Genomic DNA, 26,689 nt, shown 5'->3' on the forward strand with positions numbered 1-26,689 from the left:
TTCCTGGTTCCTGAGGAGGTCAGAAGATGGCAATGGATCCTTTGGAACTGCTACTGTGTGGGTGCTAAGAACCAAACCCAGGTCCTTTGCGAGAGCAACAAGTGGTCTTTGTCAGGTCCCAAAGAAACCTGGACAAGGCTCACTCAGTACCTGTGGCCCCTATTAGAACTTCTCACCCCACCCACTACCCTAAACCCCTCCAGCCCAGGGGCTGGGCTTCGCTTCCATTCACCTAGCTTCTCATTCCTATATAAACCTGCCATTTTGTCCATATGTTTTCTTGGTCTTCTTGCACTCTCTCCTTCCCCGCCCCGCATCCTCCACCCCTGCCATAGCCTGCTTCAGTCTGGACCCTTCCAGATGCATTTAGCTGAACTATTCTTCATATCTACAGTAAAATTCTCCTTAACCATACCTTGGAGCAGTCATGTCATCATTTCATTCACCCTTAACCTCTCAGCCATCTCTCCAGCTCAGAGAAGAAATTCTGTATGTAAACTAGAGGTGTTCAAACCATTTGGCATTATAACATGATGTTATTATATACAAATGTGTTGGGTCACATTTGTAGCAATCTTGGACCAAAACAAGTTTTTGGCCCTGTGGTCATTTTCATATTCATGATGTCTTGGATTTTCTTTAAATTCTGTACTCTTTTCGAGTAAACTTGGAATGTAGATTATAAATAAACATATTTGTCGAAATTAGAACATACTCATTATTTTTAACATACATATCATACAATTCCCTCTAACTACCTTTCGTTACTCATTAATAACTTTCTTATTTTGAAGGGAATACACCTAAGAGGAAGGGAGTCTGAAGTGAATGAAGACATTCCTTAAATACATACATAAAAATAACACTGGCATCTTCTAAAGGACACTACTTACAAAATGTGTGTCCTGAGAGGTATTAATTCACAAAAAGCAAGAATTCACCTCTTAGACACTCGTCTAGTTTCATTTAATACACTGTTTACTAGCCCTGTTTCCAAGCAGGAGTGACTCAACCCATGAAGAAGAGCGTTTTGTTTGGAACATTTGGGAACACACTCGGAATGAGGGAAGAGTAAAACAGGCCCCCACACTAAATACCCCAAACTCAAGAATGGGTCAGTCTCTTTCCAAATGTTGACTTTGGGTTGGTTCATCTACATAGCCTATTAAAGTGTCAGCTTGAATTAGAAAAGTCAACAAGTGGAAAAACACAATGGAGAAGTATTACTGTGTTCAGCTAGTTGTTTTAATCGCTGTTTGCTTAACACTTGTAGGCTGATTAAAAGCAGACGCTGAAATTGCTGCCAACTGTTTACTTCTCGTCTGTGAATGGGAATGAACTTGGTTTCCTTCATCATTAAATTCGATGGTAAGCGTCAATAGTTAAAGGCGTCTTGGAATGTGAATCCTTGATGGGATTTCAAGGTTACAAATACTTGAAATTCTTTTGATAATTGTGAAAACATTTGTCCTTATTAGATAAAAAGGGAAAGCCCCGGAAATGTTTAAAATCCTGAAACTCTCACATGATAGCTTCACCAACAAAAATAAATATTTTGTTATGTTGCAAGAATGTTGAGTGACATCTATGCTTTCAGTTCTGCATTTCATGTTAGTGGGGTCTAGGAACTTATAAATGGCTGTCATTTTTTTCGAGTTCAAGAATTCAAGATGCTCTCTTACAAAATAAAACAAAGAGACAACCAAGATCACAGAATTCTGTGTATGTGCAGATGAAAGGGCTTGCTAGTAATCTTTTACAAGTTTGGAAGAGGTAGAACATAAAAAGAAGGCTGAGGTGATAGGAGCAGGGACCTCAGTATCAAACCCGATGGGACAATGAAGAATGTGCAGGATCTGATGTGCGGCCAGCCTCTAATATGGGGATCCTTGCCCCATGTAGTTTCCGTCTACACAACAGAACTGATACATAGGATGTTGTGGAAGTGATGGGACTCTGACATCCAGGGCCAGAGCACAAACAAAAATGATGATTTTGACCTTAGTTTTTTCCTTACTTTTTTTGATTATGAGTTGTGTGTGTGTGTGTGTGTGTGTGTGTGTGTGTGTGTGTGTGTATCTGTCTGTCTGTCTGTCTGTCTCTGTCTCCTCTGTGTAGGTCAGAGAACAGCTTGAGGGAGCTGATTCCTTCTCTCTCAGCTCAAACTCAGGTTGTTAGTGATGGGCAACTTTACCCTTTAAGCTATCTTGCCAGTCCCTCTGTTCAACTCTTATTCTTGGGGACAGCAGTCGCCATTTCAAGAGGATATTCAAGCAGGCCATTAAGAAGTTCATATGGGGTGGGCCTAAAAGGCTTGTCAGCTGTGTGAGTGACCAGCCACGGGAGGGAGTAACCACTTCGTCCAGTGCCTTCCTTTGACTTCATGACTGCCATTTTGGCTGATATCTTGATCATGATTTCAAAAGACCCTGTAATCCCAGCACAGGAGTTAGAGGCAGGTAGATCTTAGTGAGTTGGAGGCCAAACTGGTCTATGTAGCCAGTTACAGGCCAGCCAGGGCTACAGAGTGAGACTTTGTCTCAAACAAAACAACACAAAAACCTGAGCCTTAACATGCAGCCAAGCTGTTCTCAAATTTCTGATGCACTGATATTGAGAGATAAGTGGTTCTTCTTTCAAGCAATTGAGTTCCAAGGTAATTTGTTACACAGAGGTAGACTGCTATATCTTATTATGTCATCATTAGCTGAGAATGTGCATGAGTCATGAAAGAGCTGTATGAATATGGGATAAGTGATCAAAAGTTATAAGTCATATATCCCTCCACTACACACACACACACACACACACACACACACACACACACACACACACTATAATTCTATAATGAAAAGTACAGAACACAAGTGTCATAGAATATGCTTATATTCCCAGCTACTCAGGAAGTTGAGGCAGGAGAATCAGTTGAGCCTAGAAATTTGAGGCCTCCAAGACCCAATTTAATTAAGTAAGTAAGTAAATAAATAAATAAATGAAACCAATAAAAGAAACTACCATACAATTCAGTTACTATGACCACACAGATCAGTTCATAATCCTAGTTGACCTTGGTAACAACCAGTTGTTTCTATGTAGTTTAATGGTTTCATCTATTCTAAAAATACTTCCCCAAATCTCTCAGTTCATTTAACAAATATTTATTGAGAATTTGCTATTTGTTATAGAAATAGTATGAATTAAGTATATGTTATACAACATAAATCACCTAATTATATGACCCTGTCTTAATTAGGGTTTCTATTGCTGTGAAGAGACACCATGACCACAGCAACTCTTAATAAAGAAAACATTTAATTGGGGCTAGCTTACAGTTTTAGGGATTTAGTCCATTATCATCATGGTGGAACATGATGGCATGCAGGCAGACATGGTGCTGGAGAAGGAGCGGAGAATTCTGCACCTGGATTGGCAGAAGCAGGAAGAGAGAGAGAGAGAGACACTGGGCCTGGCTGGAGCTTCTGAAACCCAAAAGCCTACCCTCCAGTTACACATTTCCGCCAGCAAGGCCACAGCTCCAATAATGCCACCCCCTACGAGTCTATGAGGGCCATTTTTCATTCAAACCACCACAGACCCCAAACATCAAATAATAGCTAACAGCATTTTTATATTTTTCTACAATTCAAGTAAAATAAACTCTGATTTTATTCAAGGTTAATGTGAAAAATATTATACCTTTTCTTTAGGATGTGAGGACTCGAACATAAATGCAGGCTGGAGACACAATATCTCACTGGATGATGTTGTGACCGCACAGCATCGTACACATGTCACCACAATCAACTCCACCTAAGCATAGCACTAGGTTTATAAAAACAATAGAAAAGGACTCTACACCCCTCTTCTCCAGATGAAGAAACATAAATTAGATGTTGTAGTTAAGAGAGAAAAATACTGTAAGGAAAGTGCTGGCACATGATTTCATTATGAAACCTCTATCTCTTAAGAGCTTTATTTTTGGTTTGGTCTGAAGCAGAGGTCTATCACTAGAATTTAATACACTCTACCAGTAGTTTCATGCTAATATTTTAAACATGTAACCATCCAGGTAGCTAGCAGGACCTTTTGAATAATGGAAAGAACACACACAAATATGCAGCCAGCTAGAAAGTGTTCTGCAGGCGGTAAAACCACTGCCATCTCAGGGAATGAGGCATGTTAGGGGAAATGTGGGAAAACCAGAGCCAGAGCAAAAACAAGGCCTTACGATGAGAGGCCTCAACACCCAGAGCTATCCACACTATCTCAGCAGCCTCATCCAGTGCAGGGTTTGGTTTTTCAGAAGACCAAGCAAGGTAAAGGAAGAGGTTTCTGATGCTGAAGAAGAACAAAAGAAAGATTAGAGAGGGCAAAGACTGACCTACCACAGAAACATGTGCAAGCTCAGCAGCTTGGTTGTTAACAACCCAAACACCAGGGAAATGACTCAGGGGAAGCTATTCAAGAAGACAACCAAAAGCATCCTAATGATGTGAGGAGTTGACTTCAAAAGCATAGGCCTCCAATTGTCAATGGAGGAGATGGGGTTCATTATGCACATCATGGTCTCCAAATGAAGATTATGGGGAACTTGGAATGGATAGATGAGAAATGAATAAATGCCCCTGACAGCATTATTACCAAAGGAAATTGTTATATTAGATATTAAGATGCTATTCACTTTTTCGGGCAGTAGCTGTCCTAATTGTGAGGACGGGTACAAAATGAACACAGTAAGACTCAAGCAGGCATGGTGGGGCATGCCTTTAATCCTAGCACTTGAGAGGCAGAGGCAGGTGGATCTTGGATTTTGAAGCCAGCCTTGTCTACAGAGAAAGTTCCAGGACAGCCAGGCCTACACAGAGAAATCCTGTCTTGAAAAAAATAACAAAACAAAAAAGAAAAGAAAAGGAGAAGACTCTTTATTCCAAATATTAATTTCAAGATGGCAGAAGCAGGTCATCCAAACAAGCACAGTGCTTGTCTGGGCCTGGGTCTTAGATCTGCACAAATCAGATGCCCACATAGCTGGTTTGAACAGATTAAAAAGAAATCTAAAGGTTCAACCTACTTTCACAGAGTGAAGAACTGTTTGACAATATTAAGTAATATATTTTTAATAGGATATTTTTACTGCACCGACTATAACACACTCACTAATTTGGTTACAATAAAAATAAACTGCACTTTGGAGGCTGGAATCACCTTGACTGATGAACAATTGCTTGCCTGTCACTGACTGAATAGTGTTTGAGCCATTTTTCTGAAAACCTCCTGGAACAACTGAAGGGATCCCCCAGAGGGTCTGTGCATTGGAATGATGATCTGAGTCACACCTTTGATTGATTGATTGATTGATTGATTGACTGATTGATTGATAATGGTCACCTATAGCCACATTCTATGTAAAAAAAGATTTCTCTGCAACGAAGAACTGAATATTACACATCTACTCCAGGCTTGGAAGTGACTACAATAATGTTCAGCTTTTTATTGTCTCTTTTTTCAAAGGGAAGTCAACATGTTTGGGGATATAACTGAGACAGCTGTACTACACTGTTCAAATAATTTTTTTTAAATTATAGAGCATTTTTGGTACCAAAGTATACTTTATAAAAAATAATGGGCACCCCTGAAGGCACCACTCAGCTCCTAAAGATAAAACATTAAATTATAAAGCCAGTACAGTGGCAAACACCTGTCATACTATCTACTGGAGAGGCTGAGGCAGGAAGAATACTTGAGCCCACAAGCTCAAAGACACGAGCCTGGAGTCAAGACCAACCTCAGTAACACAGCAAAAACCCATGTCTAAAAGAACAAACACAAGCATAGGCAAGTGGATCTCTATGAGTTCCAGGCCAGCCTGGTCTACATAGCGAGTTCCAAGCTAGTCAAGGCCACCTAGTAAGACCCTGTCTCAAAAACAACAACAACAACAAAACAAAAAACCCAAAAAAACCCAACCAAAACCAAACAAACAAAACACAAAACAAAAACCAAACAACCAATGAAACAGGTCATTTCTGCCCCATCTAAAATTTAATTGCCTTTCCAATTTTTCTACACATCACCCCTGCATTTTTCAGTGTACATGTATTTATTCCTAATATATTGATACCAAACATAAACAACGCCACTCGTTTGTAATCCGTTTTGCTCATTTAACAAGAAATCTTCAGATTTATTCATGTTTTATGTAGTTCACTGCATCGTTGCTCCTAGGACTTACCAGTATTTCTTCAGGTCCGTCCTGAATCTGTAGTGGTCAAGGATAGCCAAGAGGCTAGAGGTAATATTGGCGCTGTGGATGAAGCCCGAGTGTGGAACGGGGAGGTCCATCTACGAGGGACAAATGGGACATAGGATAGGAAGGGAAGGATCTTGACAGCTCTCTTCAACTGGAATTCCGGTTCCAGAATTCCAACTAGAGTTGATTCTTCTGGCTGTGAAGGCTAGAACCTTATTTTCTTTACAGAATAGTTTGATTTATAACTTTTAAGTATTCAGACATAGAGTATGTAGCCTTTCGTGTATTTTTATTTTCTTGTGGCGCTGGTGATTGAACTGAGGATTGCACTGAGGACGCTGGGCAGGCGCTGTACATTGCACTATTCCTGGTCTTGGCATTTTTTTTTTTTTTTTTTTGAATGGTCCTGACAAATGAGGTGGTCTGCCCTTTCCTTACTCACACATTCAGCCCACCTCTGTGTGAATTCGTTCTTGCCCTCCTCTCTCCACCAGCTGGGACTCTCTCAAGTCTGGCTCACAGTTCCACGCCAAATAGGAACGGAGACGCTAAGGAAACGCCAAGCCGGGATGCCTCACGTTCAAGAGCCTCCTCCGAGCCACGCCTTCCCGCCGAGCCACGCCCACTCCCAGTGGACCCGCCCACAAACCTCGTGCCCCTCCCACTTTGCTCGCGGCCCCATGGCATCCTGGGATATGTGGTCTTCCCCGAGTCGCTGCCTCCCACAAGCGCCAGGCTCCGCCTTTCGCCCTCGGGACGCGGTGACGTTGCATCCCTCCAGTTCCTCGCCTCCCACCCCTTTCGCTCGGGGGAGCCTCCTCCGTGTCAGACTTCAGAACTCCTTTTACGACACTGAGTCTCGGAGGCAAGTCTCGGCGCCAGGTCCACTTTTCGGCAAAGTGACGTGGACGTCAACAGCAATGGCGGAAGGAGAAGAGCTTCTGCCACTGTCAACGTCGGGCGGGGACAGCTGGTGAGTGCGAGCCCAGGTTTAATTCCCCATGGCCCCCTCTCCTCCTGTTCTCCATCCTGCCCGTCCGGGACGTGCCGGCTGCCCGGGCGTGGAGCTGGGCACCTGTCCGCCTCCGGGTCCTCTGCCCCGCCCCCCTCTGTCTCCGGGTCCCCTCTGCCCGTGGGCTCCTGCGGCTGGGGCGGAATCCCGGGCACTCCCGGGTCGTCCCGGATCTGCGCCCAAGTCAGGTCCTCCCTCTTGGTCCAGCCCAGGAGGGTGGCTTCCACACTTGAGTTCGCCGAGTCCCTAAGCCAGGGACTTGGAGTGGGCGCGCTAAGGAGGAAGTGGCTGGATGAAGAGCTCATTTGAAACAAGGTCTTTGGAAATAACCAACGCAACCTTTGACAGTACAGAGGTTGGGAGACACACCCAGCAGCATTCCTCCTCCATAGTTCAGCTTTTTTTTTTTTTTAATTAATTTTGTTTGACTCCCAACAGTTTCCAACATTTGTCTTCCTCAAGTGTTATTTTTCCTTCCCATCACTTTCCTCACAACTTGATTGCATAGCTTTGGATGGCCTATTAGACTTTATTATCGTCTCTCCCAAGCTTTTGCATGTCTGCCTTTCTGGACCATGGGAAGATTTTGTTTTTGAAGGGACTCATGTAGTTCAAGGCTGGCCTCCAACTTTTTGTGTGGCTGAGGATGACTGTGAACTTCTGATCTTCTTGCTTTCTCCTGCTGGGTTATAGGCAAGCTCTATGCTACCTGGTGTATGTAGTGCTGGAGACTGAACTCAAGGTTTCATGTGTGCTAAGACAAGCAGTCTACCAACTGTGATACAACCCCAACTCTTCCAATACCTTTTGGTAGGCATTTTTTTTCCCACCCAGTGTCATTAATTATTAGCAAACACGTCTACTTTGGAAGTAGTTTGATCAGTTGATAAAAGTATATTGACCGCATGTAATACTCACGGATTTTTTTTCCCGTTCACACTGTTTTTATATGGATCACTGGCACTGTTTACATAAACACAATGAAAAGAATTGGTAGACGTACTTTAGCCGGGCGATGGTAGCGCACACCTTTAATCCCAGCACTCAGGAGGCAGAGCCAGGTGGATCTCTATGAGTTCGAGGCTAGCCTGGGTTACAGAGCGATGGAAATGGTTGAATGGGATAGATGATGCAGTAATTGAGACGTTTACCTCAGTGGCCATCAGCATCTTAGTGCATGTTTTTTTCAGAGTATAGGAGGAAAACATAAATCTTGTTTCTTTCAGGTAGCTTATATTGGACTTGGGGGGACTGTGACAGGTACACAAAGTAACAAGATAAAGTTAATTTTGTTCTTTGAGATTGTGAATAAAAGTGTTATGGGAGTTCAGAAGAGGCAGAAACCACCTCAACATACATTACAAAAGCTTCATGGAGGCCCTGGTGTGTGAGTTAGACTCTGAAGAATTAGTAAAATTTACCTTAACACTGTTCAAAATAATTAAAATGTGAGCTACAGAAGTAAAAACAATTTTTCCTTTGCCTCACTGAAAACTTTAAAAAAAGAGGTAAAATTTTACTGTATTTAAAAAAAACATATCCGGTATGTTATTTGAACATGTACTTATTATTTAAAAAGGTTTTCACTTACATATTTATTTTGAGGCAGGGTCCCACTGTGTAGCCGTAGCTGGCCTGTAAAGGTCTATGTAGCCTTGACTGGACTCACAGAGATCCACCTACCCCTGCCTCCCAAGTGCTAGGATTAAAGGTGTGCTCCACCACGCCCAGCTTCAGATTTTAATTTTTACCTATGAAAAAGCTCGTGTACGGTTTGCATTTATACTGAATTTCAGTTGTTCTAGCCACACTTCAAATATTAGTTACTATGCATGGCCATCAAGAGACCAGAGAAATGGCAGAAGCAGGGGCTTAGGCAAGAAAACCAATGATTTGTTTGGAGAGTAATAACTACAACTGCCTGCGTTAAGACAAAGATGGGTCTGGAAAATCGGTAAAACTTTTTTTTCCTCGGGCTGGGGAGTGGTGCTGGGGAATCCAACCTAGGGCCTTGTACATTGTAAACAAGTATTCTACCTACACTGTGCTATATTGCCAGCTTAATGAAAAGATTTTAACGAATTATGGAAACCTTTTAAAATTAGTGATACAGAACTTTTTAGAAAGTGACCTATCTGTTTATATCATGAATTTACAGTCTGGGAAGATTGAATTGTATTATGTATAAACTGTCTTTAGTCAGCTGGATTGAGGACCATAGGGGTGAATTTTTCTGAGTTAAAGCTTTGTAAGGAAGTTCTTAGGTTGAGACTCTTATGTGTGTGTGGTTATGGGGCAAGGGCACTCTAGTGGATGGTTGCTAATGGTAGCATTTATTCTCTTAAAGATCCCTTACAGTCTGTGTCTTAGGGTTACTGTTGCCATGATGAAACACCATGACCAAAGCAACTTGGGGAAGAAAGGGTTTATTTGACTTACACTTCCACATTGCAGTCATTGAAGGAAGTCAGGACAGGGACTCACACAGGGCAGGAACCTGGAGGCAGGAGCTGATGCAGAGGCCATGGAGGGGTGCTGCTTACCAGCTTGCTCCTCATGGCTTGCTCAGCCTGCTTTCTTATAGCACCCAAGACCATTAGCCCAGGGATAGCATTACCCCACTATAGGCTGGGTCTTATCACTAATTAAGAAAATGCCCTACAGGCTTGCCTCCAGCCTGATCATATGGAGGCATTTTCTCAGTTGAGGCTCCCTCCTCTCAGATGACTCTAGCTTGTGTCAAGTTGACATAACACTAGCCAGCACAGTTCGTATATTCGGTGTGGGTTCCCACTTTTGCTTGTTTTATCTCCAGGAATGTTTGTTGTAATTTGTAGTCTCACCCCATCTCTTCCGCCCTTTCTTCTCTCCAGTCCCACTCTTCCCCTGGCCACTTCCCATAGAGTAAGGGAAGACTTTGGGAGCCATAGATCAGTAAACCCACTTTTCCTTGAGTGCCTGGTAAATGGGGTTGTTACAAAATGGTTTTTAGTTTAGCCGTCATGTTTAATTTTAACTTTGTCATTTGTAAGGTTTTCCAAAGTGTATTGTGCATATTACCACCAAACTCATCCTTTTGACTGTGGATCAAACTAGGCTGGACATGGTGGTTTACTGCTAATCCCAGCATTATTCACACAGGAGATTGGAGCGGGGGAGTTAGTGCAAGTTCAACCTGAGCTACATAGTAAATTTTAGAGCAGCCTGGGCTGCAGAGTGAGACCCTGTCTCAGAAACCACGGAGCATGAAGTAGCCAGGGTGAGAGGAAGAAAGACATGAGAGGAGGAGGAAGGAGGACGAGGAGAAGAAGAGAGGAAAGAAAAACCTAGGGCCCTGTCCTCAAGCATTTATGATCGAGACCGGAAGGCACATTTAAGACCATCAGCTACAGTGGGCCTGGTTGGGCACGTCTTTAATCCCAGCACTCAGGAGACAGAGGCAGACAGATCTCTGTGGGTGTGAGGCCACCCTGGTCTACAGAGTTCCAGGACAGCCAGGGATACTCATTAAGACCCTGTCTCAAAAAACAAAACAACAGAAAGAACATTGTCTTAGTGTAACACAATGAGACATTTAGGTCTTTTTTGTAGCTGACATGGTAGATTAATGTTATTTTAAATAGCCCAGCACTGCTATCTCACTTTGAAATTGCTTTTTACTAGTTTTTCCTGTCTTCTCTCTTTGTAGATAGTGAATAGTATTCCAATTTCCTTCCTAATAACTGAAACTAAATAGCTGAACTTGTTAAAAATATGTATATACTTTTTAAAGGGCTCAGAAAGGGGCTTTTTTTTTTTTTAAGAGGTTGGAAATATGGCTTAGTGGATAAGAACATCTGCTGCTCTTGAAGAGGGCTTGGATTCAGTTCCTAGCATCCACAAATAACTGTCTGTAACTCCAGGGGATCCGACACCTGGCTCTAGGCTCCAGAATGTACACACACACACATGTAGGTAAACACTCATTCACATAAAAAGTAAAAATAAATAAATCTTTAAATACATAGATTTTTTTGATTATCACATCTACCTATTTACTGGTTTTTAGTTGTATTTTAAATCACCAGTTCTTCCTAAATTTTAAATATATATTGGAATTACCTTGGAGCTCATTAAAAATACAGACTGATTCAGATCTTAGGTGGGACCTGAGATTGTTTATTTCTGAGTAGTTCCTACATGACATCAGTTCTGTTTGTTCATGAATTGCACCTTAGCTAATTAGGTGTGGGTAATGTATATCTCAGAATGAATAAGTCAGAGGATTTTTTTATATTACATTACATTGTATAACCTAGTAAGTTATGCTGTATTTTATCTAATCACATAGCTCTTTATTATTTGTTTATTTAACATTTTTTGTGTGTAATTGTGTGTTCATGTGCTTAATTTATTGTGTGTGAGAGAGATGTGTAGAGGTCTGTCAAGATTCTCTTTCCACCGTGTGTGTGCTGGTTATTGAACGCAAGTAATCAGGCTTGACAGAAAGCACATTAACTGCTGAGCCATCTTACTTACTGCTTTGTAGATGTGAACTTCTCAAAGGAAATGACTTCCAAGGAAATAGCAGGTAGCTCAGTGAATGTTGGTTGGATGAATGTATGTGAATGAATACAGACTATACCAAGCTATCATTTCATATACATTTCCTAATGTTTGCTGGCTGGTATAATGCTCCTTCCTTTTAGAAAGCAAGGTGATCTGCTTAAGCTTCCCACCGCTCTAGAACCTCTGCCATGGAAGCTCAAAGGGTGTGGTGAAATCCCTCATAAAATTGTTATAACTTAAGATGGTTTAATTTTTATAACTTTGGGGGGGGCAGGAGGAGGGAAGAGGGGATCTTTGATTGGTATGTAAAATGAATGAAAAAAAATTTCTTAAATCTATGTGTCAGCCACATATACACACCTTCATGCATACATTGCCCATTAAATTTTTTTGACATCTAATGACGTCACTGTAATTAGCACTTATTGCCACCTCTGTACATCTGCATCATTTAGGAAGCTGGACAATAGATTCAGGCTGTTAGAAAATAATTTTTTCTCATACCACTTAGTTTATTTTGTATAAGATATTTTTACTCTCTCCCCCTTGAAAATTATAATAAAATGTTATTTTCTTCAGGTTTACATAAAATTAGAGTGAACCTTAGTAAATATTCCATATCTGAACATAACTTGGCACAGAGTGCTGATGAGAGTAATTATTTTTCATGGAGTGTTACAAGCCAGATGTCCATGTGACAGCTTTAAATAAAAACTGGAAAGATAAAAAAATTTTTTTCTTAATAAAAAATTTTTTATAACTTAAAATGATTTAAAGTTAATTGAAAAACTATTCTAGAATTTGAATTAATAAAATCAAAGTTAAATTATTCTTTTTTTGGTTTTTCAAGACAGAGTTTCTCGGTGTAACAGCCTTGGCTGTCCTGGAACTTGCTTTGTAGATCAGGCTAGCTTTGAACTCCGAGATCCGTCTACCTCTGCTTCTTGAGTGCTGGGATTAAAGGTGTATGCCACTACCACCTGGCTCATATGCTTTTATTTTCTGTAATTCTTTCTTAAATATTCCTTAGAGATACAAATCTATAACCAAACTTTTTTTTCTTTTAATTTTATGATTGTTGGCATTCTGAGCTTACTTAATCTAGAAATTTTACTCAGCGTGCACTTTGATTCATGATTCTAATGTGTTGCTGAATTCTTCTTCAAGTATTACACTTTTTTTTTAGTTGTAAAAGGGTCAATTCTCTAAAGAAACATCTATAATGTAATGTACATCTGTAAGGTACAGCCAGTTTATGAAGAGGACAGTTTTGAATAGAGTTGATAAACTATGCTTGGTAGAGCATTTCTGCCACACAATGCTGAAATGTGGCCTCTGTTTGGTGTCAACCAAAGACAATGCCCGTCCTTACATATCAGAAAGAAAAATCGTTTAGCAAAGCATTCATGGCTGAACAAATATCCACTCAGTACGGTTTAATTCAAGCTGCTGGGTAAAGTTTTAGGGGAAAAATGGAAGCAGTATTAAAGCCAGAGCTGTTCATTGTAGTGCTGTGTTCTGGTTGGTTTAATTCATCATTTTGTCAGAAGGAATAATACAAAATAGTGCCACAGTGTGAGGCCAATTGTTCAAATGTGAGCCTGTGAGAAAGTATTTCAGATACAAACCATAGCAGATGATATTGAAAAAGTTTAGCAAGGAAATATAAGCAGTGTTATTAAACATTTGTATAGAGCTTTTCCTGCTGTGTACTCATGTGCACACACACAAGTGATGTGCATTTTACAGCAGTGCTTTGAGACAGGAAGCTAAGAATTACTGTTAATGCCTTCTTGGAGGTGAGAGGATGGACTTAGAGAGATCATATAGCACATCCTGTTAATCAAAGATATGTACTTAATTAATGTCTTCTTTCTGTAAGCCCTGTGATCGTTCTAATATGGACTGAATTTATGTTATATATCTCACATATCTTTTAAGAGACTCCTAAACAAAGCCCTCATAAAAATATGATCAAATGTTGAATTTGTATGTGTTTTGGAAAGCACAGTATTCAAAGATGTGCATTATTGAGCATATATGTGTGTTGACTATTTGTGGACCCTGTATAGATATAAGGATACATCTGTGAGCTGTGTACATTACTAACTCTCTTATATCCATGAGAAGAGACAATTCATAATTGACATGATAGGATAATAAGGAGAAATTTATAGGTACACTATCATATATATATATATACCTTTTATTTTCATAATATTATGTTCTTATATCCCTGTCTCAAATCACAGGGTTTTTTTAACTTAGTATGGTTACCTACGTCATCTAAATAGAAAGTAAATTTATTTAATGTTATATATTAATAAATATATGTATATTAGATAAATGCACATAATGTATATTATGCTGTATGTTAATATAACAAGTAATCTATCATATATTAGAAGATTAGTTTATTTTTATTTTTGATAATATTTAGGACATGGAAGCAATACTACTGTTTTGATAACCTTAACAACTCGACAGTTTCTCGGTTGCTTTAATTCAGTGATGGAGAAATAAGTAACTTACTTGCTTTAAATACCTAGGAAACTGTGTATTATTTCCCTGTAAAGAGTTTCTATTTTTTTTTTTTTTTTGTGTGTGTGTGTGTGTGTGTGTGTGTGTGTGTGTGTGTGTGTGTGAAGGACAGAGAATGAACTTGTGGAGTTGGATCTCTCCTTTCACCTTCATGTGGGTGCCATGGTTGAACTCAGGGCAGTAGGCATGTGCAGCAAGCATCTTGACTTCCTGAGTCATCTCGCTGGCCCTTTCCTTTGTTCTGAAGGATGAACGTTAACAAAAAATGCTCCTTAGAAAACTGTACCCTCTCGTGAATGTGCAGGTGAATACCAGAAATCCTTTTTGCTTGGTGATAGGGTATAGGCTGGCCTAGAACCCAGTATATAGGCCAGGTTGGCCTTGAGTTTGTGGCAGTCCTCCTGCCCCAGTTCTAGGATAATGTGGGAACCATCATATCTAGTGAATACCAGAACTTCTTGAGGTTTGTTTTGTAAATTCCATCAAGCAGCCAACGTGAAGATAAGTGAAAGCCTCTTTTATCAAGGAAATCTTGATCAGTGCTTGGAATCCAGTAAGTTGGGCATATACATTCCTTGCCAAAGTAGAATTTTTTTTTTTAATTTTTTTTCACATCAAGTACTTTTGGGAAATAAGATTGCACAGATGTTACAAAATGATCACTTTCCCACTTCAGTCTATTTTTTCCTAAGACTGTTTTCAAGAGAAATAATACTGTTTTGTTATTGTTGTTTGTTTTTAGTCATTGTACTTTGGGTAGACTAGAAATTTGTAAGGGAGCCGAGTGTGGTGGTGCACGCTTTAATCCCAGCACTTGGGAGGCAGAGGCAGGTGATCTTTGTGAGTTGGAGGCCAGCCTGGTCAGCAAAATGAGTTCCACGACAGCCAGTGCTGTTATAGAGAGAAATCCTGAAAGAAAAAGAAATTTGTAACAGATAGAGGTAATGTCTCCGATAGACTTTGCCATTTTCATCCCATTTTTTTTTTTTATTTTAAGCTAACAATTTTCTGTTTTTAATTCCCAAGTAAATTGCTTTGACTCAAAATAGATTTCTCTCTGGAAAGTGGGCTGGTGAGATGGCTCAGCAGGTAAAGATGCTTGCTGCCAAGCTGACTGCCTGAGTTCGATCCCAGGACCTATGGGGTGGAGGGAGACAACTGACCCTGAAAGTTGTCCTGTTGTCTGTGCATATGTGTTGTGGCATGTGCACATGTTCACATCCACAAGTAAACCAGCAAGTAAACGCGTAGGTGAATAGGACGATGCTGAGGACTTTTATCTTGAGAAAGCACAGGGAAAGAAGTTAGAGCCAATGGGGGTTACTGTTCACCAGTGGAGAACTCTTCTGCGGTTTCGGATGGAAAACCGTACAGCAGACACAGCTCAGCTTCACACATGCAACTGTTCGAAATTTCTCCCCCCGCCCCAAAGTAACTCCTCAAGTTTATCCCTTAGGAGAGCAAGGGCTACCATGTGGTACAATTTGATCTTCATAGCTTGTGGATAAAAAAGGAAATCTTTAAAAAAGACTTGCTGACATTTTTCCATTTATAGTTAATTTTAATTTTTACAGAACTGAATTTCTGTGATTGCTGTATCCTTTTCCCGTTGCAGAGTGAAGAAATCTTGTTGCTGCCACATTTGTGTGGGCTGTCTGACCAAAAGAACTATGTTTAGCATCTTCTTTACTTAATAAAGGGTTCTGGTTAACACACATATTCTAGAAAGGGTTGTATCATTTGATAAAGGAATCTCCCAAGGCTGCTTTTGAAGGAATACTTCTAACCATAGTTTCATTAAGTTTTAATCTAAAAATGTGGTATGTTCCCCCATGGCTTATAAATATACCAGCCAATAAAATATGACAGTCATACCTTATTCTGACACCAACCCGGATGACAAGATTTTATAAATAAGTTAAACTCTCAAAAGACTGCAAGTTCCCCAGGGCTTTCTTAATGTTTCATCCCATGTCTTGCCTGAAATACCTAGAAAGTGTTGGTGGTTTGAGATTGTATTTAAAAATAGCAGGTTACACAAAGCACCTTATGGTCACTGAACTCTGTCCATAGCTGTTGTACAGATGATTCTGTAACAAAACTCTCCTATTTGTGTTTCTACCAGCTGTCCTACAGAATGTTCAGGGTTAGTAATTTGTAACCAGCATGCTAAAAAATCGTAGCACAATAAGCCCAAAAGAAGTTTGGTGCTGATGTCTCATGAGCTGTGCAATAGGAAGCACTCAGAAGTGCAAGGCACAAAGTAAGCCACAAAACAACTCGAAATGAGTGCTTACTGCCTGTCATACTGTTTGCCAGTGCTTACAGCTGGCTGGTTAGTTAGTTTAGAAGTAGAAACAACTGGTCAGGCTTAAAGCTAGCAGTGATGTCTACATGATACACACATGGAGCTGCCATGGCTTAACATGTGCACATAGTGCCTTACATCTAAACAAATCTGAATGAACTGCAAGCCAGTAAGAGCTGCTCCCATCTCTTTAATAGATTTGCTTCTTAAATTCTTCCAGAGCTCTTTAAGGAGAAATCATACGTTTAACCACTTGATTTAAGTTTAGTAGGTAGTCATAATATCCAATTTGAAACAACTCAAATGCCCATCATCATATAGGCAAACAAAATAGGATATATTCATGTGCTGGAAGATTATTTGGCAGTAAAAGCATGTGCTGATATGTAGACTACAGCATGAGTAGAGCTTGAAACATAATGCTAAAGGAAGAAACCAGGCATTAAAGGTCATGTGCCACGATTACATTTATGTGAAATACTCCAAGTAGGTAAATATGTAGAGGCAGAGAATAAATGAACGAGGTGAGGAAGGGTTGGTGGGAAGGAGTGATGAGGGAATTCCAATGATGTGATGTTTCTTTACATACAGAAATATGCTTGAAACAATAGGTGAAGTAAGTCTTGTTTTCCTTCCGTTTAAACAATGTATATAATTAAACAGTTTTTGTAAATTTTGAAATTGTGAGTAAAAGAAGTTTTTGAACATAGTTGAGGGAAAGACAATGAGCGCGCGTGTGTGCATTTGTGCACGCAAATATATGTGAATACAGCAATCTGAGTCTGTCTCTGTTGGTGGTGTGTATATGGTCTCAAGGCTGACCATTCTGGATAGGACAACCAATAAGTGGCTCATCCCTGGGAGAAGCTAATTGTCTCCCAGCAGTCAGTAGTTGCCTGTAGTTCTTTGTTTAGTAGTAGGAAGTTTCCCTCTTTCCACATTACATGTACAGTGATATTGCTGTTCTTCCATTTTTGTTTATGCAGCTGTTTCTAGCAGAGAACGTTTTACAGGACACTTCCTGGTTCTTACAGTCTTCTACACTCTCTTCCATGATGTTGGCTAAGCCATAGATAGAGGAACTGTGATGTAGTTGTATCTGTCGGGGCTGGGCTCCCCACAGTCTGTTGATCTTTCATTGTATCATGTTGTGGTTTTCATTTGCTGTAAAGAGAGGCTTCTGATAAGGGGTGATTGCTACATTTTTCTATTGGTATAGAGATAAGATTTAGAATGTAGTAAGGAATTATGCTGGTCTAGCAAAGTGGTGGTAGTAAGTTTTTTTTCTAAGATCCATGGCTTCACTAGCCCCAGGAAGTTGGCTGGGTTCCCGTACAAGGATTTCCCACCTGTTGAGTGGGCTTTAAGTTCAGTTAGACAACCATTGACACGTGAGTGCCATGTATTGCACCTTTATGTCTATCATGTCGTTCTGGTCATTGTCATGCTTCATAGGTATTGCTGCTGAGTAGGACTGTTGAGTTGCTTCCCTCTGTCGGAAGCTTGCGTAGTATTTTCTGGAACCATGGAAGGTAGATGACAGGAAAGAGGCCTTCAGGTCAGATTGAATTCACATCATCCACGTCCTGTGTCTTATGTGTCTGATGTCTTCAGCAATAGGGGCTCACCCTCAATTCCACAGAGGCAACCAAGGTCTACATTGATAATATCTGTTGTTTTGGAAGTCATATTTTTCATATGATTTATTTAATGGCTTATTTAAGAACAATTATAAAAATTTTCAGTTGGATTTACTAATTAGAAGCATTGGGAATGCATATTAAGTTTGGAAGTGGATGGAGTTATGCTTTTGTCTCTATATGTCCCAGCTCCTGTCTATCTGATGGAAGAGGATCCAACTCAGTTAATAGCTACAGTATGAGCCCTTGTCTGCCTGGCCGTAATTCTAAAACACCTTGGGTTAGAGTGCTTTGATGATTTTGCCACAAAACATACTATGAGAGGAAATTTTATTTTGGAGGTAGTTATTACTTTCTTTTCTTTCTGTTTTTAGGTTTTTGTTTTTTGAGACAGGAACTCACTCAGTAGTCCTGGTTGGCCTTGAACTTCCACAATTCTCTTGCCCTTTAGTATCATGATTCCTGAGATCACAGATGTGAAACCCATTGTTGGACTTTCATTTGTATTTTGTAAGCATGTTATTGGTAGCTCATTGAAGCACCCTGTTGTGTTCTAATATATGTTATAGTTTCAGAGTTACAGAGCCAGGGGGGAGGTGGTTTTCTGTTTACTTCCAACCACAAGGCTTTGTATTTGCTGTGTCTTGAACTTGCCAAACAAAGGGAATCCTTGCTTATTTTTGTGAATAAAGCTTATACTTTACTGTTTGGGGGCCTTGTCTGCTTGTCTAGTGTATTTGTACCAAGCTTTAGCTTGTAAGGTCAGCTAGAAGTTTCTTGTAGCCAAAGAAGGCTGAAAACTACAGTCTGTCCACTCAAACCTCTCCGGACCCAGTGAGACTTGTAGGTTCAAAGGCTGAGACTTGAGCCTCTTTGGGAGCTGAATGCTATATCAAGTTCCCATCTCTGCTCATCCTTCCATACAGTCTTCAACTGCAGTGTTCACAGCTCTCTACTACAGTTGCAAGTGGTAGTGTTTAAAGTCTGAAAACTGAACCTTTGGTTTCCTCAAAAGACACTGTTGTTTTGAATTATTTAGGTTTTGTGGAAAGTGTCTTTACTACTTCAAGTATAGTATTTTCTGGTCTCTACTTGCTTACAGTCTCTGCTGCCACCACAGATGGTGATCCCCTGGCAAAGCATCACAGAATCCAGCAGCAGCTGCATTAACCAGTGTGCTTGTACGCTACTTATGATTCTGAAAGTCCTTGGAAGAGTGGGCATTTTGACCAAATACTAGCTTTGTTGTCTAGAATAGTAAGGTATTTGGCAGAGCTACTTCAAAAAGAAAATAAGAGTTGGCCTAAAAATTTAGAAAAATTCTAGTTCATTTATATTATAAAATTCCATCTTAATTAAAGGATATTTTCTTCATTTCATTTATACATTTGACAACATATGGTATTTATCTACCATGCATACATTGTCTTTTCTTAATTTCACAGTTATAAACCACATTTGAAATTGTTATTGTCTGTATTGTATAGCTTGGTTAGCATGAACTAGACAGACTCCAGTCTTTATGAGGTCTGCACGTTCAACACTAACCTTGAAATCTCTCGTTCTGTTTCCTTTTCTTTGTAGTGATTATTTTCTCGTTTCATTTTCCAGCTTTGTAGTGATTATTTGCAAAAGACCAAAATATGCCTTGTGTGGTCACCAGTGTGTCCGTGTGAATTTGGACTAACTTAGTTGAAGGACACTTTGCACTTGACCGGTGCTTTTCTGTTGATTGTACCTGAGTGATTCCATTTTCATTTCATTCCTTTCTGTTAAGAGAACAACCTAATGAAATGTGTACATTTACACAGTAGTCTTAGAATCGTATCAGTGTGGGGAGGTCTAAATTATTCAGTCATTGATTTTTCTTTAAAACTACAGAAGGTTAGACAGCATCCTGATTTCCTGATTCTAGCAACCCTACCTTTCTTCTTAAGTTGCTTCAAGAATGCTATAAATTATGAAGGAGTTATGATTTTTTACATTGTTACAGATTTTAATATATGCTAAAATAATAAATGACTGAAATGTCAACCTCTGAAATTCCTAAGGAATTGATTTAAGGATATTTCTAGCTACAAAACAGCTCATACCTTGTGGAAGTTCTTAACTTACCATCCTAACCATGCATGGTGGAAAGAAAATTAACTTTCTACTTTTCTCCTCAGACATGGTAGATTGAGCATAATTGCCCCTACTTTGCTTGATGATGTTTTGTTTTCAGTTTTAATACAACAGTGGAGCCCTGTTTTGTTCTGTTGACATTTATCAAACACTTGTTGTAAGTCGGGCTCTGCTCTGGGAAGAGCACTGATAGAATTATGCAGTAAGTAGTCCTGACTGCAGTGCTTTGGATGTCTTGGTGGAATTTTAGGGTTTCTCCTCTTTGCCACTGTTTAGCATAATGTTATGAATTTGAATCCAGACTGCTAAAATTTGTCTTCTGGCTTTGCTATCAATTATAGCCATGAGATGATAACATATTAAAAACAAGAATAATTATTTTTGATATCATAGGATGGTTACTCCAGTTGTCTCATAACTGTTCATAACCCCTCTTTGCCTTATTTTGCACTGTAGCTGCAGCCAGTGATGTGTGTAAGCTCACTGTAGTGGAGATTAAAAAGAACACGTGCAGGTTGGGGTGGTCGTATGGCTGTAATCCCAGCTCTTGGGAGATGGAGGGAGGAGGAACAGAAGTGTAAGTTTCAGGTCAGCCTGGGGTATATGAGATCCTGTTTCTAAACAAACAATAAGTGAACACATGTGAATTGTGGAACAGTGCCTTGCACATGTGAGTGCTGCATCAGGCCCTCCAAATGCCATGAATACGTCCCTGGGACTTGTCTTCATGAGTTGACAGTGCTTTCAATGTGCTTGTGCTGTCTTCTACTTAACGTCTCTGGTCGGTAATTCCTGGGAAGGCAGAACTGTCCCTGAAACGGAACGTATGGTGCTGCATGTGCCTTGTGTTGTTGTGTTCGGACTGCCCAAAACCTTTAGCTGCCTGTCCTTATGAGAGAATTTGTACAAGAAAAAAAAAAAAAAAGATGATTCAAGAGTAGTTTGAATGAACAGGACTTTTCTTTCTTCTTCTTTTTAGGGAAAAAGATCTTGAAGAAGCCCTGGAAGCAGGAGGTTGTGATCTTGAAACTTTGAGAAATATAATTCAAGGGAGACCTCTGCCTGCTGAACTGAGGGCACAGGTTTGGAAGGTAACTTGAAACCTATGAGTAAAATGTAGTCACTTAACAGAATTTTTAATAATTGTTTTTCAACTCTCTGAAAAGACTGTTTATGAGTATGCTGCATCTAGAAAATGGACCTGAGTAACTAACTAAATGTTTCTGAACCAGGTGTAGTTGCACACGCCTTTAATCCCTGCCTGCACTGGGAGGCAGAGACAGGCAGATCTCTGAGCTCAAGGCTTGACTGGTCTATATAGTGAATTCTAGGCCAGCCAGGAAGACACAATGAGACCCTGTCTCAAAATAAATGTTTCTGTAGTGTTTTCTGTCCTTAATAATAATGTTTACAATGGTGATAGAAATGGCTGTAATTCGTATGAAGATTGTTAGTGAATGGTAGCTAAGAGAAGAAACATGCACAGTAAGTAAAATAGAACACATATAGATACACATGGAATGATCTGAGGTATATTAAAGTAAATATGTCTGTGAGTGTTAGGGTTACAGTTTTTCTTTATTTTGCTTTTCCAGCTGTTCTCTGATGTATGTAGGGTTTTGGTTGTGGGTTTTGACATTGTTTTGTTTGAGACAGGATCTTGCTATGTTTCACTGCCTAGCCTTGCAATCCACCTTCCTTCCTCTCTGTTCTATAGTGCTGGGATGACAGGTGAGCACCACTATACCTCACATATGTGTCTTCTTTTCTCATAAATGCTCAGCAACTATGCTAACTACACTGGGCCTGCTCAAGAATGGGCCCATCATGAGGCTGGAGAGATGGCTCAGCGGTTGAGAGCACTGGCTGCTCTTCTAGAGGACACAGGTTCAGTTCCCAGCACCCACATGGCAGCTCACAACTGTCTATAATCCCAGTTCCAGGGGATCCAACACCCTTATACAGATGCACCCTTCTACAATGCAAATAAACAAATCATTAAAAAAAAAAAAAAAAAGGGAATGAGCCCACCAGCCAGCCAGAAATGGAGAAGGGACTTGGGTCTCTACCGTTTTCTACTGTGCTTTTTCCTATGGAGAAATTGAGGTGATGGGGTGGTAAATGTCATCAGTTGTTTATCTGTTGGTGACCCCACCAGGCTCCAATGGGCATTTCTAGTTCAGTGGTCACATAGATGGCCCTGAGTCAACCAAATGGATCCAACAACAAAAACAAAAGTGAATCTGGGAAAGGGACAGATAGGGAAGACACAGGCTTGGTAGGGTGGGAGATTGAAAAAAAAAAAAAAAGAAAAAAATTGAATAAAGATATTAGATATTTGTGAAAAGTTATAAGCTTAAAGGATGAAATAAAAAATCATGTTACGCTGGGCGGTGGCAGTGTACGCCTTTAATCCCAGCACTTGGGAGGCAGAGGCAGGCGGATCTTTGTGAGTACAAGGCCAGCCTGGTCTACAGAGCGAAATCCAGGAAAGGCACAAAGCTACACAGAGAAACCCTGTCTCGGAAAAAAAAAAAAAAATCATGTTACTACCAGTAAGTAAACCACACAATAATGTCTAGATGCATGTCCTTTCTTTTTTTCTTATGTGTATATACATTTAACAGAATTGGAATTATAACTGCACATAACATTCTAAATGCAGTATTGCAGGAATTTAAACACATAGAGTAGTGTATGGCACATGGTGAGTGCTTTATCAGGCGTTAGCCATTTCTACTGCCATGGATAAGTTACCATGGGTTGTTTTCACGATTTCACAGTGCGATTGATCAACCTGCTTGTGCCATTCTTTATTTAATAGTTCCTCTAATCTGATAATGTCTATGAAGGCAGAAATCCGTCTCCTAAAGCAGAATATACAGATGCTCTGTGTGCCTTGCTACTGAAAAGAGTGGAGACTTATGCAGTGAACTGTCATGTATCTATAATTCAACTTCAACTTTTACCAGTATCTGACCAGTCTTGTTTGACTAATATTCTCTTCCTATCTTCCCTGTCCCTTGATGCTGAATTATTTTAAAGCAAATCCTTAGTAGTATACTAAAATACTTCAAAATGAAATTTCTGAAAAATAATTTTGAAGTGACTTTAAGACCATTAGACACCCGAAGAACAGTACTTCTTACTTTTTAATCAGTGCATATTAACTGTGCACAATAATGATTTCATTGTAACAGCTTCACACATATATATTACATACTTTGGTCATATTCCCTTCCACCACCCTCTTGTCCCTTCCTTTCTCGCTGGTCCTGCTCCTCTTTGTAGTAAGTCTCTTCTAATTTCATGTCTTTTCACCCCCTTTTGTGGGGAGGTGATCCAGGTATCTTTAGAGTTACTTATAGGAGCGTAGGCAGTCTTATCTAGTGGCTCTACCCACTGAAGAAAATGTCTTTCTCTCTCCACCAACCATTAGTTGTCTAAAAACCACAATTCTTTAGTATCAAAATAATTTCTTCAATTATCTTAGAATAGTAATTTTATGGTGATTTGCTCAGATTCAAATGCTGGAAGGACTACTTATTGCATTTGACGGTCACTTGAGTCTGTTAATTAAGACAGTGCTAATTTTGGTTGGGGATGTGCCTCCGTGGTAGGGTGCTTGCCCACCCTGTGCAGGGCTTCTAGGTTCAAATCCCCCCCAACATTGCCAATAAAATAAAATAAAAATGTATAGTGGCCAGCCTGGTCTGCAGAGTGAGTTCCAGGATAGCCAGGGCTACGTAGACAGACCCTGTCTCAAATAAATAAATAAATAGATAAATAAATAAATAAATAAATAAATAAATAAATAAATAAATAAATGAAATAGTTTTTACATATACTTGAAAAAACTTACAAAATAACATCTCAATTCATTAAGAATTCTTTTTTATAATTTTTAATTGTACATGGCATAGGTATATTTTTTAATTTTCAATATTACATTCTTAGTTTTACATTTCAAAAAAAGTTTAAATAAAGCCATGTTTGTAAGTATACAAATATTGTATAATTCACTCTATTCACTGAATCAACATGAAGTGGAGAAATCTACTATAGGAGAATTTTGTCACTTGGTGGTGGTGACACTTGGTAGTGTACAGATACTTAAGCTTGTAATCTTGTTATTATTCCTAAATTCCTGCTTTCTTTAGTGCAGAATATTTTACAGGAAAGAGCAGTAACAATGGTGCTAGTTGCTTCTAACATCTTTCTTCCAGATTGCTCTGAACGTTGCAGGAAAAGGCGATAGTTTGGCATCCTGGGATGGTATTTTAGACTTGCCCGAGCAGAACACTATTCATAAGGATTGCCTAGAGTTTATTGGTAAGTTTGATAACTGTGAAAAGGATATCTTGTTATAATTTGTGATATGTTGAATTTGTAAAAGTCTTGTAAAAAGTTTGGCCCTTTAAAAAAAAATCTTGAGACATACAATTTTGAGAAAGAGCCCAGTTTTTACTGTTCCTTTTATATTATTGATTTTTTTACATATTTGCAGTTTTGTTGTGCTCTTCACCTTTTTTCTCATATAATTATAGGCCCACATGCTTATATGCAGCCTTCAAAGAAAGAGACTGTTTTCTCTAAGTTTATGTATTGCAGATCATGATCTACTGTTTTAAAATTGTTACAAATCATGGGTGAATATGTTTTCTGCCACTCTACAAAATCTGTGTTAATTCATGATATATATTAAGCCAATGTAGTTTATACCTGTATTTTCTGATTATTTATAGTACGTTGGAATCTTTTGTTTTTCTGTTACATCTTAGTTAATGCATTGGTTAAACAGGCTTCAGTGTAAAATAAAAAAAAAAAACAAACAGGCTTCAGTGTACTAACGATTCAGAAACTATATCTGAGATGTAGCTCAGTGGAGTGCTTGCCTGACACATACAAGAGCCTGGGTTCTATCACCAGACTACAGACAGACAGGCAGGCAAGCAGGCAGAAAGACTATTGTTAGTGTGAACAAAAGAAAGGGAATTTGGACCAGAGATTTGAAGACTTCACATGATGTATATCATATATTTCTGAGATTACCTTGATGTTAATAATAATGGTTATTGCAGGGCGGTGGTGGCACACGCCTTTAATCCCAGCACTCAGGAGGCAGAAGCAGGTGGATCTCTGTGAGTTCGAGGCCAGCCTGGTCTACAGAGTGAGATCCAGGACAGGCACCAAAAACTACACAGAGAAACCCTGTCTCGAAAAACAAAACAAAACGAACAACAACAAAAAAACCAAACAAACAAAAAGAATGGGACTTTGAAGCCTACATTTTGGCCGGGCGGTGGTGGCGCACGCCTTTAATCCCAGCACTCGGAAGGCAGAGCCAGGCGGATCTCTGTGAGTTCAAGGCCAGCCTGGGCTACCAAGTGAGTTCCAGGAAAGGCGCAAAGCTACACAGAGAAACCCTGTCTCGAAAAACCAAAAAAAAAAAAAAAAATAATAATGGTTATAGTTTTGTTCATATTTAATTCACATTTTATATCTGTTTATTCTATATGAGAATACCAGTATGAGAAGTCATAGGTAATTTTGCTTGTGCATGTTTGATTAGCTTTATTACAAAATAAAAACTAAGATTTAGAACAAGGGAAGGGAAGGAATAAAGTACTGAATTTTATGGTAGAGAATGAATTTTCCCTCTACTTACCAAAGCTTCACATTGTGGAACACTTGATAGTCCTGTTAGAATATGTCCGTTGGCTTTCTAGCTCCATGGCTTATGCCTGTCGTTGCCCACCACTCCGCCTCAAATTGGCCATCTTCCATTTCACATGACTGTGGTCAATGTCACTAAGTACTGTTTGTTAGTAAACTGTCTTCTGTCTTCCCTTCTCTCTGAGGGCTAGGGAAAAAAAACACAAGACTTCATGTGAAACTGATGGTTGTTCTGTAACAGCATTTTTGCTTTAAGTTAGAAGATTAAGGCCGGGCGGTGGTGGCGCACGCCTTTAATCCCAGCACTCGGGAGGCAGAGCCAGGCGGATCTCTGTGAGTTCGAGGCCAGCCTGGGTTACCAAGTGAGTTCCAGGAAAGGCGCAAAGCTACACAGAGACACCCTGTCTCGAAAAACCAAAAAAAAAAAAAAGTTAGAAGATTAGGGAGAATATATTTAGCATAAATATATCGTTGTATGACGATGTCCTTAGGTAACACTGTACCGTATACAACGAGTATACACAGTGACAGCTTTAAAAATTAAAATGAGGTTGTTATAAAGAATTTTAACTGTTTTCTCTTAGGTTTTG

The 26,689-nt window shown here is 39.6% G+C and overlaps 1 protein-coding gene across 2 annotated transcripts in view; it reads left to right on the top strand.

The window, feature by feature from the left end:
- Nucleotides 1-6,973: 6,973 nt before the first annotated feature.
- Nucleotides 6,974-26,689, top strand: part of Tbc1d23 (TBC1 domain family member 23) — a 56,320-nt gene continuing 36,604 nt past the window's right edge. For both annotated transcript variants that reach the window (XM_059276803.1, XM_059276804.1), the window contains exons 1-3: nucleotides 6,974-7,223; nucleotides 21,403-21,514; nucleotides 24,650-24,755. In XM_059276803.1, the coding sequence (XP_059132786.1) occupies nucleotides 7,171-7,223; nucleotides 21,403-21,514; nucleotides 24,650-24,755 (271 nt within the window). In that variant the 5' untranslated portion in view covers nucleotides 6,974-7,170. The remainder of the gene's footprint in view (nucleotides 7,224-21,402; nucleotides 21,515-24,649; nucleotides 24,756-26,689) is intronic.

The sequence above is a fragment of the Peromyscus eremicus genome, chromosome 12 (assembly GCF_949786415.1).
Source record: "Peromyscus eremicus chromosome 12, PerEre_H2_v1, whole genome shotgun sequence".
Taxonomy (NCBI): domain Eukaryota; kingdom Metazoa; phylum Chordata; class Mammalia; order Rodentia; family Cricetidae; genus Peromyscus; species Peromyscus eremicus.